Raw genomic sequence first — 12908 nt, 5'->3', positions numbered from 1 at the left:
TTATTGCTGAGTAGCATTCTATTTTATGAATACACCATAGTCTGTTTATCCATTCTCTTATTGCTGGACACCTAGGTTGTTTCTAGTTTTTGGCTATAATGAAGCTACATGTATACATACTATGTACTTCTCATGAACATCTTCTTTTGTAGACTTATATGTTCATTTTGTGGGCAAATACCTAGGAGTAGAATTGCTGGATCATCAGGTACATTTACGTTTAGCTTTATAAGAAAACTTCAGATGTTTTTCCTAAGAGGTTGTACCATTTAACTTTCCCACACAATGTATAAGAGTTTCAGTTGCTCAACATACTTACTAACATTTGATGTTATCAACCTGTTTAATTTCAGCCATTCTGGTAGGTATCTCACTAACGTTTTCACTTGCATTTCTCTGATGACTAACGATATTGAGGACATGCATATTGGCCATTTGAATATCTTTTGTTGTGGAGTGTTTATGCTATAAAGTGTCTTTTCAAATCATTTGTCCCCTATTCCCACTTTTTTGTTTATGATTGTGTTTTTATTATGGATTTGTATAAATTCTTTATCCATGTAGTCCTTTGACAAATATGTTTTGCAAATATGTTTTCCCAGTCTGTGGCTTGCCTTTTTGTTTTCTTAACAGTATCTTTTGATAAGCATACTTTTTTCTTATTTTGATAAAGCCTAATTTATAAATTTTTTTCTCTTATGGTTATTGCTTTCTGCATTTAAATCGTTACCTACTCCCAAGTCATGAAGATATTCTCTGAATTTTTTTCTAAAAGCATTATGCTCAACTTTTACTTTTAGTAATATGATCCATCTCAAATTAATTTTGTACATAGTACAAAGTAGGAATTGAGGGTTTTTTTTCATATGGATATCCAGTTGTCCCAGTACCATTTATTAAAAAACTTTCCTTTCTTCACTGGGTTGCTTTGGATCTTTGTTGGAAATCAAACGACCAATAACTGTGGGTCTATCCTGGCCTCTCTATTCAGTTGCAATGATCTATTTGTTGATCCTTATGGCAGCACCACACTGTCTTAGTCATTGTAGTTTCACAGTTATCTTATGAGGTCAGGTCCTCCCAGTCAGGATTTTAAGATTGTTTTGGATATTCTCAGTCTTTTTCATTTCCATACAACTTTTAGAATCAGATTGTCAATTTTACCAAAAAAAGCCTGCGGGATTATGATAGGGCTTATGTTGACTCTATAGATCAATTTGGGGAGGACTGTCATCTAATTGAATCTTCCAATCCACGAATGTCTTCTCTCTTCATTTACTCAAGTCATCTTTAATTTTTCTCAGTAACGTTTTATTGTTTTCAATGTAGAAATTTTGCATATCTTTTGTTAAATTTACTCTTAAATGTTATACTTTAACTAAAAATGGGAAATAGGCTTATTATTGATAATCTTAATTCAAAAATATTCATTTATTAGGGCTGTTTCATCATATACTCTCTTTGGAAATATTAAATACATCAGAATTCTGAACAATTTTGTTTACCTGTACATAGTATATTCTGCAGAGTAAGCAAGATAAGAATTTCTAAAAATGAAACAAAGACTCTACAACTTGGTAGTAAAATAAAGGAAAGGATATAGTCTAAGAGCATATATGCTGAAAGTAGGATCGGGAAATTTGCTTAATCCACTCTCACTCTAAGTATATTCTGTGATGGGGTAAGAAGGGAGTTAGACATATGATCACTTCTATCTGGAGTTACACTGATCCTTTAAGCATGGGACTCTTGTTACCTAACTGTTCCAAAGCCAACTTTTCTTTTACTTCTGGCCCACATAATCATGACTAAGGGTTTCAAGAAGAGTAGAACAAGAGTATTTAGCTTTGACTTTTGAGCAGACCTAACTCAAGCTCTTTGTCCTCTGCTAAAGACAGGCCTGTATCCAAAGGCTCTTAGGTTCCCCACCTGGCTTTCTTTCTACTACAACTTGTTTGTTTCACTTCTTCCACTTCACTGTTCTTCCTTTTCCTCATTCTCTGCTTCTTGTTGACATCATTAATTTATTTTCCAAATCTTCACTATCTGATTCTTCAGACTTCTGTATTTATCAGGATCTGAGAGTGAATAGATTAAATTCCTCATCATCACCACTCCAACCCTAAAAGGCATCCCTCCATTCATCTTTGGCCTTTGCTTGCCTCTTGCTGGCTTCTCTTTTGACTTCCCTTTTTAGAAGTCTTTTCTCCATATGCTTTGCCTAAACTTTCCTCCCATACACTTCTTGGTCAAATTTGTCCTCTTGCCTGAAGCCTTTCTTTTGTCTTATCAAGGTTGATACTACTATGATCCTCTTCCTTAATATCCTTCACAATGAATTTCCACATTGGTGGCCATTGGTGAACCAACTTTCCTTTATCACTAAACATTTTCTTATTCACTTAAAAAGTCTCATTACTTTTTTGTTTCTGTGACTTCCTTAATTTTCTGTGCCTCACCAGAACAGGCTGAGTTTGAGGCCCTTTTGTTTTTACCACTTTCTCTTCCATTCTCCCCCTCATCTGCCTCTCTTCCTCCACCACTTCCCCAGCTTGTACTCTTCCTCTTCTGCTTCTGGTCTCTTTCCACCTTACTAAAGGATGGACATTTTCTTATTGAAATAAGCTCTAAATTCTTCCAGTTAGTCACTGGTGAGGGACAGAGCCCTAGGCTCATTAACAATTCTTTGGTCAATTGTTTCTAGTTTCTGAAGAAATCTTATCCAAGGTGTCACAGCAAGACCAAGAGACATAGCATATTTGGATAAAGGTAACTTGTTCAACTCAAATACTTCTTAATTCTTAATCAGATATACTAACATATGTAGGAAACAAACACACCTTTGAGTGCCTTCTTTTAATTGTTAATCTTGGGCTAAAAATGCCTTCAGTTTTTTTCTAGATGTCTCTAAGTTCTTCTGGATTAATTTTTATTCATAGGCACTTCTCAAGAAGTTGCTGTACTGTCCTTTTTTCTTCTGAGGGAAGCAAAATTAATAAAGCTTCATCATCTACTTGGCAGGTCTATCTGATCTGTGAATATGAGTTGGCTTCCTGTGGGCAATCAAACTGAAGAACCCAATTCATGGCCTGAATATCAAACATCCTGGCTGCAATACCAGCAGCAAAGAGCACTGTTAGCTCTCTGGCAGATAAACTTATAAAAGGCTTTCATTTTTCTCATCTGCTGCTGTCAACCACAGGCATCAAGAATAGAAATACCAGAGTATAGGCATTAGAAAACTCGGTTTAGATACAACTGGAAAAAAATTATAATACTCTTCTTCAGATGGCTTCTCAAAAAGGAATATAAGGTAGTTATTTTTTATTACAGCTCACAAACTACGCAGTTTTATTCCAAAGTGACAAGGGTGTTATATCTTACTTTTCTAACCAACCCAAATACACTCAGTTTTTCCAACTCAAGCATTCAAGCTCTTTTACAGATTTTATTTGTTTTGCCTCAAAAAAAGCAAAGTAAATGTCTTTGGGGAAGATTTTTGATAACAGCATTCATAGTATTAGCAAAGTCCATGACCAAGATTCTCCTTCATCATGAACTAAACTTTGGAGATCTTTCATGAAAACTTACTGCTTCATCCTTGTGTTTAAGAAGTCAAACTGTACGCAAACAAGTAGATTTATGTAGTTGATCTTCTTAAATATCTTATCTCAGATCCTTTCCACCAATGATGAGATTGTTAAAAAGTCATGATTCTTTCCTACTTCTCAGAAAACCCAAACACCTGAGAAATAGATCAGTTCTGTCATAGGTAATATTATCAGAACCCACACTCCACCTGTCAAAGACTATTACAGATGATAAAAAGTTTCCAGTACTGGGACAGAGAAAGTCAAAGTCTTGCCAGATCCCATTCTGGCAACTCCCTACATCATTATCTTGCAAAACTAGGTTAAAAAAAAAAAGTCTATCCTCTAGTGGTATATCAATAAAGTCTTAAAGGAATAATTTCTGAATTTTTTTAAGTTCAAAACTATTTGCCTGTTGACTTACACTTGAAGGATTATTTGGACAGATATAAAAATCTATGTTACCTATCCTTTTCTCAAAAATCTTTTAAATATAGTCCATTTTCTTGCATCAAATGAAATCCGAAGTTAATGTAACTTCCTCCCTCATAAATAACTTGACCTATTTGCCTGGATCCCCAAAGGAATCTTTCTTTACCTCTGAGGTCCAGCAAATTTACTAGGCCCAGACACACAGTATGCCATTTCTATATTCTCTAGTTGTCTTTTATTTCAGAAAAGATTAATCTTTAAACATTAGTTTTCCTTCATTGGATTGGGTGTCTTGCTGTACCTATGATGGATCTGCTCTACCTGTCTTCTAAATCAGTAGTCTACAAATTGAGGTACATTTGGGACTACATAAAGACTTCCAAGAGATTATGTAGGCACAGGTAGTTTCAAGGCAATCAAATTCCAGATCCTCAACTTCCAACCTTCTTACTACTGATCTTTCTGGGAATGTACCTGCAGCTAAGGTATCCCACTAGCCTCTTTCTCATTCCCTCTTCTCCTTCACAATCACTCTTTTCCCACTTTACAAAAGAAATTCATACCACTCACTAATCCTGTCTAGTACACTTCCCTGGAATATAAAAACCCTCCACGATGCCAAATCTATAAATCTTCCCTTAATCAAAGCACTACAATAAGGATTTGTTCTTTACTCATCATATATATATGATATATATACACACACATATACATATAACATATATTTGATTAAGAAATGGAGTATGTGGGCCCACGTTAGTATATTATAAATTCAGATGTACAGCAGAATAAAGCAGTAGAGAGGGCATTTTTACTTAACGATCTTACCTCTTCCATACCCTTATTATTGTAAAAGAATCATCTCAACTCTGGAGACTTTAGTGAGCACAAAGTAAAGAACAGTGAAGGCAGCAGTATCTTATTGTATCCAGGCAACACATGGTAAGGCTCTGTGCCATACCTATTTATCTGTATTAGAATGAGAATTCAGCTGTGTGATGGTTGTCATGGAGACATACATTAACATATTTACTTGAGTTGAAAAATCAAGTTGGACTTTTACTGACAGAAGGAAGCCTGACTTGGAAGAAAGGTTTGAAATTGAAGACTAGCTTTGTCAGTTAGATTAAATGGCAACTATTTTCCCTAAACTGAGTGATCTACATTTATAGCTGCAGGTTTTGATAAAAATATGTTTCAGACATATGTTAAGACAAAAACTTTCTCTAAAAGCTCATTTTATATTGGCAAATACATATTAAAATTAATAAGTGTTCCCGCATAACCTTTTCTAAGTATATTGGGTTAAACAAGGTGCCTCTGAGTAAAAGAGTAATAAGTATAACAGTAATTTGATAAACCTTAGTTAAGCCTTTTCGATAAACTTCCTCAAACTGAGAAAGCGATAATAAATCCCTCTGCAAGTCAGCTGGTTTCCAATTCTTAGCACTCTACAAATAATTGAGAGACTGAGTTGTCAGTAGATAGATCATTAAAATAATTTATAGATCACCTGATTTCCAGCACATAACTCAGCAGGATGAGAAAAGTTAATAAATGATGCAGTTCTGGCATACTGAAAAAACTGGTATTTTAAAACTAAAGGTGTTACATCACTCTTTTAGTATATTTGACTTGGCTCACCTCTCTCATTTCTACTCTCCATGACCTCACTATTTTTCTGTACAATCCCTCTTCTCTTCTACTCCTTCCAATTTTGTTTTCATGGCTTCTGATTTTATAATTAAATTTAATTATAATGATTAATTTACAACTTATAATTTAACCATTTCCCATTTTGTGTATGATATGAAATAGGAATCCAATATTATTCTCTTTCATATGAGCAACCTCTTGCCCCAGCACCATATATTGAAAACTCTATCCATCCTTTTCCTCACTGATCTACAATACCAGTTTTGTCATAAATTGAGGTTCCATACATAGATGGATCTGTTTCTAAATTCTCTATTCTTTCCATTGGCCAATTTGTCTATCCTACACCATACATTGGCTTAATTATTATAGTTTTATATTAAGTCACAATATAAGGCAGAAAAAACCACTTTGTTCTTCAGGAGTGTCTTTGTAATTTTTGGACCACTCCTCTTCCATTTAAATTCAGAATTATAATGTTAAGTATCACCAAAATAAAAATAAAAAAAATAATAATAGAAGTAGTAATGTTAAAATCCCAAACTCTCTTAGACATGTGCTTCCAAGTGCATAGGAAATTACCATCTCTGCAACATTAAGTCTTCCAATCCATTAACACAGTGCTTCTCTCCATTCAACTGCATCATAGCTAATGCCTTTCAATAAAAGTTTAAAACTTTCCTAAGAAAGGTCATAGACATTATTTGTTAGATTTATTCAAATGTTATTTATATTATGTTGCTATTGTAAACTATATATTTTTAAAATTACATTTTCTACAGTAACTTCACTGTGGAGAAACCCAACGGACATCACCTAACTAAGAGATCATGGTTAACATTACCAGCAATGTCATGTTGATATGATGTGATATAATCATGAGAAAACATCAGACAAACCCAAACTGAGCTCCATTCTACAAAAGATCTGACCACTACTCTTGAAAAGTGTTAGGTCCCTGAAAGAAAAGGCCCCAAAATTGCTGCAAATTGGAGTAGACAAAAGAGATACAGCTACCTGGAATTGCTCCTGAAACAGAAAAAGGACATCAGTAGAAAAACTGGGAAAATCCAAATAAAGGCAGAGTTTAGTTAACATTAATATACCAATGTTAATTTCTTAGTTTTGAAAAAATATATCATGGCTATGTAGGATGTTATTATTTCAACATAAAATGTATTTTAAAATTACATTCTGTTTTGTGTTCTTGTTGCTGCTGGTCTATAGAAATGCAGTTGGTTTTCCTATATATATATATATGTATATTTTTTATTGAGGTCATAATAGTTTATAACATTCTAAAATTTTAGGTGTACATTATTATTTGTCAGTCACCATATATATGTTCCCCCTTACCCCTTTTGTCTATACCCCAACCCCCTTCCTCTCTGGTAACCACTAATCTGTTCTCTTTGTCCATGTATTTGTTTATCTTCTAGATATGAGTGAAATCATGTGGTGTTTGTCTTTCTCTGTTTGGCTTATTTTGCTTCACATTATACCCTCAAGGTCCATCCATGTTGTTTCAAATGTGACAATTTTGTCTTTTTTATGGCCGAGTAGTATTCCATTCTATATATACCACATCTTCTTTATCCATTCATCAGTTGACAGGCTCTTGGGTTGCTTCCACTTCTTGGCTATTGTGAATAATATTGCAATGAACATAGGGGTGTATAAGTCTCTTCGAATTGTTGATTTCAAGTTCTTTGGGTAAATACCCAATAATGGGATAGCTGGGTTGTACGGTATTTTTAATTTTTTGAGAAATCTCCATACTGTTTTCCATAGTGGCTGCACCAGTATGCATTCTCACCAGTAGCATATGAGCATTCCCTTTTTTCCACATCCTTTCCAACATTTGTTATTTTTTGTCTTGGTAATTATAGCCATTCTAACAGACATAAGGTGATATCTCATCGTAGTTTTGATTTGCATTTCCCTAATGATTAGTGATGTTGAACATCTTTTCATGTGCCTGTTGGCCACCTGTATATCCTTGGAAAAATATCTGTTCAGATCCTCTGCCCATTTTTTGATCGGGTTGTTTACATTTTTGTTGTTGAGTTGTATGAGTTCTTTATATATTTTGGCGACTAACCTCTTGTTGGATATATGATTTGCAAATATTTTCTCCCAGTTGGTGGGTTGTCTTTTCGGTTTGTTCATGGTTTCCTTTGCCTTGCAGAAGTTCTTTAGTCTGATGTAGTCCCATTTGTTTATATTTTCTTTTTTTCCCTTTGTCTGAGTAGATTTGTTATTTGAAAAGATACTTCTAAGACTGATGTCAAAGAGTGTACTGCCTATATTTTCTTCTAGGAGTTTTATGGCTTCATGTCTTACTTTCAAGTCTTTAATCCATTTTGAGTTATTTTTTGTGTATAGCAAAAGACAATGGTCTACTTTTATTCTTTTGCATGTGGCTGTCCAGTTTTCCCAGAACTATTTACTATTATTGTGTTGCTGTTAATTTCTCCCTTTAGGTCTATTAATAGTTGCTTTAAGTACTTTGGTGCTGCTGTGTTAGGCACATATATATTTATAAGTGCTATGCCCTCTTGGTGGAGTGTCCCTTTATCATTATATTCTGCCCCTCTGTCTCTCATTGTCTTTTTTATCCTGAAATCTACTTTGTCTGATCTAAGTATGGCAAGACCTGCTTTCTTTCTTTGGCCATCTGCTTGGAGTGTCATCTTCCCTCCCTTCACTTTGAGCCTGAGTTTGCCCTTCGAGCTGAAATGTGTTTCGTGGAGGCAGCATACTGTTAGGTCTTGTTTTTCAATCCATCTAGCCTCTCTGTCTTTTGATTGGAGAATTCAATACATTTACATTTAGAGTGATTACTGATATGAGGGCTTAATGCTGCCATTTTATCTTTTGTTTTTCACTTGTTCTGTATATCCTTTATTTCTTGTCCCATGTATTTATGACTGCCAGCTCAGTTTTGTGATTTTTCTATGATGGTTTTCTCAGTGTTCTCTTTATTTATCATTTTGTGTCCTTGTTCTGATTTTTTATTTAGTATTTACCATAAGCTTAGTATAAAAGATCTCATAGATGAGACAGTCTATTTTCTGAGAGCCTTAGTAGTTTCCATCCCTTTCCCCTTCCCCACATTGTTGTCACAAATTATTCCATTTTGTGTTGTGAGTTTGGGATTAAAATGAAGTGATTACAGTTACAGTTGTTGCTTTCCTTCCCTTTATCTTTAATGTTATAATTAAGTGTTTGCTAACCTGTTCTGAATAGAAGGCTGCAATTTTCTGATTTTGTCTGTTTTTCTCCTTGCTCAAGGCTTTGTAAACCCTGTCTTTTCTTTTTTCAGGTATGAAGGCCTTCTTGATCATTTCTTGAGGTGGGTAGTCGTTTTGCAATGAACTCCCTCAGCTTTTGTTTATCTGGGAAAGTTTTTATTTCTCCATCGTATCTGAAGGATAGTTTTGTTGGATAGAGTACTCTTGGCTGAAAGATTTTGTCTTTCAGTATTTTGAGTATATCATTCCACACTCTCCTAGCCTGTAAGCTTTCTGCTGAGAAATCTGCTGAAAGCTTGACAGGGGTTCTTTTGTAGATGAATCTCTTCTGGCTTGCTGCCCTTAATATTTTTTCTTTGTCATTGACTTCTGCCATTTTTACTAATATATGCCTTGAAGAAGGTCTTTTTACACTGATATAATTAGAAGTTCTATTAGCTTCATTTACATGTAATTCCAGTTCATTCCCCAAGTTTGGGAAGTTCTCAGCTATTATTTCTTTGAACATGCTCTCTTCTCCCTTCCCTCTCTTCTCCCTCTGGAATACCCACAATCCTTATGTTGCATTTCCTAATGGAGGTGGATATTTCTCAAAGAATTTCTTCATTTCTTTTCAGTCTTAGCTCTCTCTCCTCCTTCACCTGAAGCATTCTATATTTCTGTCCTCTATAATGTCAGCTCTGTTTTTAAGGATTCTATGTTTTTTATCTCATTCATTGTGTTCTTCATCTCTAACATGTCTGTTTGGTTTATTTTTAGAGTTTCAATCTCTTTTGTGAAGCATTCCCTTTGCTCATTAATTTTATTCCTGAGTTCATAGAACTGTTTTTCTGTGTTTTCTTGTAATTTGTTGAGTTTATGATAACTATTATGAATTCTCTGTCATTTAGACTGTAAATTTCCATGACTTCAGGACTGGTTTTTGGATACTTATCACTTTCCTTCTTGTCCAGAGTATAATGTATTTCTCTATGCTTTTTGATGGGGTGGATCTTTGCCAGTGCACAGTTGAAGTATCTGGTCACAGATTTCACCTGCCACCACTGGGGTTTGCAGGAACTGTGTTTTCTGAGCCTGCTGCATCCCCTGACAGTTGTGCCTGTCTGTTGGAAGTTGTGCCGATAGGGCTCTCTGTGTCTGGCTGTCACTGCTTCACACACGCAGGTGCAGGCACTCTGGTGGGGATTCCTTGCCCTTGCCAACTGGCCAAGCTGGTGCACTCAGCAGGATCGGGGAGCAGGGGGTGCTTTCTTTCCCACCTGTGCCCCCGTTCTGCATTCAGTGGAAGCCTGACTGGGCTGCTTGGCTTGGTGAGGGTGACCCTGCAGTCACTTAGTCGCTTCAGTGTGGAGTGTTCCCATAGGCTGGGAAGCAACTCCAAGAGCAAAAGCATTCCCATGGAGGGCTGCCTTTTTCTCTATCTCCTCTGAGAGTTGTGCACCAGCTGCTGTGTGAGGTCCTGCACCCTAGATTGCTGCCACTGGGGAGGGGGAGGAGATCCGCTTACCTCCTTCAACTGCTTCCCTAGGGATCCAGTGCTCCCACCTTCAGACATACAGCTGTGGGGATTTCTCAGACATCCTATTGTGCTGTGTGGGTGTCCTCTGTTCATTAATGAATGTCCTTTTCATTGTATCTTAGGGGGGAAGAGCCTAAGAGAACAGCTCACTCTGCCATGATGCTGACATCACTCTCTAGCTTTCCTATATTGATTTTATATTCAAAAACCTTGCTCAACTCACTAGTTAATCCTAAGAATTTAGCTGTAGAGTTCTGGAAATTTTGTATATAGACAATTACGTCATTTGCCAGTAATGAGAGTTTTTCTTCCTTTCCATTTCTACATCTTTTCTTTTTGGTTTTCTGCCCTCATCTTACTCTGCTGGCTAGGATCTCTGGTACAATACTGAATAGAATTAGTGATATCAGGGATTTTTACCTTTTAAGAGTTAAATTGTATCTATTGATGCCCAGAGATGATTTTAAGTTCATCAGAATAATCTAGGAAAATAAGTTGCTTCTGCTTTGACATGTCTACCATAGAGAAAGCAATACTATTCTTTTTTTTAGTTTCAAATATTAGTGTTTATTCAAAAAGCATAAAACAATATATAACACAGAAAAGGAAGCAATATGAAGACAAAACAGAAAAGCAACATGGCATTATGTTATTAAAACAAGATAAAAGCTGTGACATTAGCCTTGTTAACCTGTAGACAATTAAGATCATCCAAACTGTGCTTTTCTCCTGTCACAGCGTGGACCTGTCATTGAGGAGTGGCTGTCCAGCCATATTCTACATTTCCAAACCCTTCCCCCTTGTACCAGATGTGGCTTTCTAACAGTTCTCCTCAAAGGAATGTCAGTGGAAGTGACTGAATGTCAGTTCTCAGGTTGAGGCTTTTCAGAAGCAAGCAAGGTGTGTTCATGCTCTCTCTCCCCAGCTGCTGGAGGACTCAAAGGCCCAGGTTATAAGGCCACCTATTGATCAAGAATGCTTTCACTGCACTGTTTCATTAGCAATAAATACACTTTAATTAGGTTTAAGCTATTGTGTTTTTGGAGTCCATTTATTACAGCAGTTAGCTTTCCCTAACTAACACAGAAAATGTTATCTTTAAGTGGGGTATATACCAAACAAAAAATCTAATATGTATGGCAACTGCTTTGCAGCTAGACAGCAGGAAATGAAGAAACTGAGTAAAGGACAGTTATGCCATGCAGTCACAAAACACTTAATAAAAATATTGCTTGCCAAAAGGAATCCCTGGTGATAGAAGCCAAAAAGTGGTTGTCTTCAGGAGAGCAGGCAGGGAATTAACTGGAAAAGGGCAACTATCTGGAGTAATAGAAATGTTCTATATCTTATTTGGGGTGGTGGCTTACACAGGTGTATACAATTGTCAAAACTCACTGAACTGAATGCTTAAGAACTGTGTTTTTACCGTATGTAAATTATACCTCAATTTTTCAAAATGCCTGAGATAGCTTCAGAGGCAGAATGAGTGTCTACCAAGTCTATGGCTACGGGGAAAAGAGATGGAAAACAGAATATTAGAATAACAATATCAGTTGCTGCATTTATGGAGAATTTACAAGAAAGAAATGTGCACAGGCAAGAACTGACAGGTCTGAGAGTAGAAACGAACAATACAGAATCCAGAAATTTGGGGGCTCCCAGGTTACAAAAGCTGACTGCTTCTGGATTTTACACAGTAAGAGAGAAGACTGAAAAAGGCTTTGAGCAAAAATGGCCTGTTACATTTTCTCAGGTAAACAAAGGGAAGTCAGCCTCGCTGCAGATCAGGTGAAATACGTTAGCTTCCCATGAAGCCTGTTTCAAATGGCCATACAACAGTGCTCAGTAAGTGGAGAGTGAGGAATAGGTGTAAGGAAGCAAAGGAATAAATTAGGTTTGGGATTTTTTTGTGTAGTTTTTGGCTGGAGTGACCATATAATTTATTGTCCAAACTGGGATAGTTATGAAAGTGAAAGAGGGCATTATTACTTAACACGCACAAGAGATACAAACCAAGACTGACCCTGCCAGACTGGGACATGCACTCACTGTATTACTAGCAAATGGAATTAACTACAAGAAGATACATCAGGAGCCAGATAAGTTTCTGAGGGAATAACACTGCCAAAAACCCCACAAGTCTTGCCTATAAGCTTTAACGGAACCTTAAAATAATGCTCAAGTTGCCAAAATTGCATGGGCAGAAAGTAGGAAACAAAGGTTATATAGCCTCCAAGGAGGGGGAATTCCCCAGTGTCCACATAAATGTCACAGTGGAGGAAAATGGGCAAGGAAAACCCTTCCAGAAGGCACAATCAGGTCCTGGAGAATAACGAACGATGGAGTTCCTTCTACAGAGCAGGATCAGACTCCATCAAGGGACATCTACTCCAGGCAACGATTCTTCAAAATGCTTCTTGCCATCCCATGTTTGTTGTCACTATCAATATTTCTAAT

At 36.3% G+C, this 12908-nt stretch overlaps 1 protein-coding gene across 22 annotated transcripts in view; it reads right to left on the bottom strand.

Annotated features, from left to right (window-relative positions):
* The window catches only part of ZNF438 (zinc finger protein 438), a 185993-nt gene that overhangs the window by 76860 nt on the left and 96225 nt on the right, over window positions 1-12908 (bottom strand). Inside the window, exon 1 of one of the 22 annotated variants that reach the window (XM_070601762.1) lies at window positions 4851-4981. The exons of 19 other annotated variants lie outside the window; for them this stretch is intronic. In XM_070601762.1, the coding sequence (XP_070457863.1) occupies window positions 4851-4859 (9 nt within the window). In that variant the 5' untranslated portion in view covers window positions 4860-4981. Of the gene's footprint in view, window positions 1-4850; window positions 4982-12908 lie in introns of those variants that run through there. 2 more of the 22 variants (XM_008519663.2, XM_070601777.1) reach the window with 2 other exon arrangements.

This window comes from Equus przewalskii, chromosome 30 (genome assembly GCF_037783145.1).
Source record: "Equus przewalskii isolate Varuska chromosome 30, EquPr2, whole genome shotgun sequence".
Taxonomy (NCBI): domain Eukaryota; kingdom Metazoa; phylum Chordata; class Mammalia; order Perissodactyla; family Equidae; genus Equus; species Equus przewalskii.
Note: the sequence above shows the minus strand (reverse complement) of the source record. Positions and strands in the feature narration are given on the sequence as shown.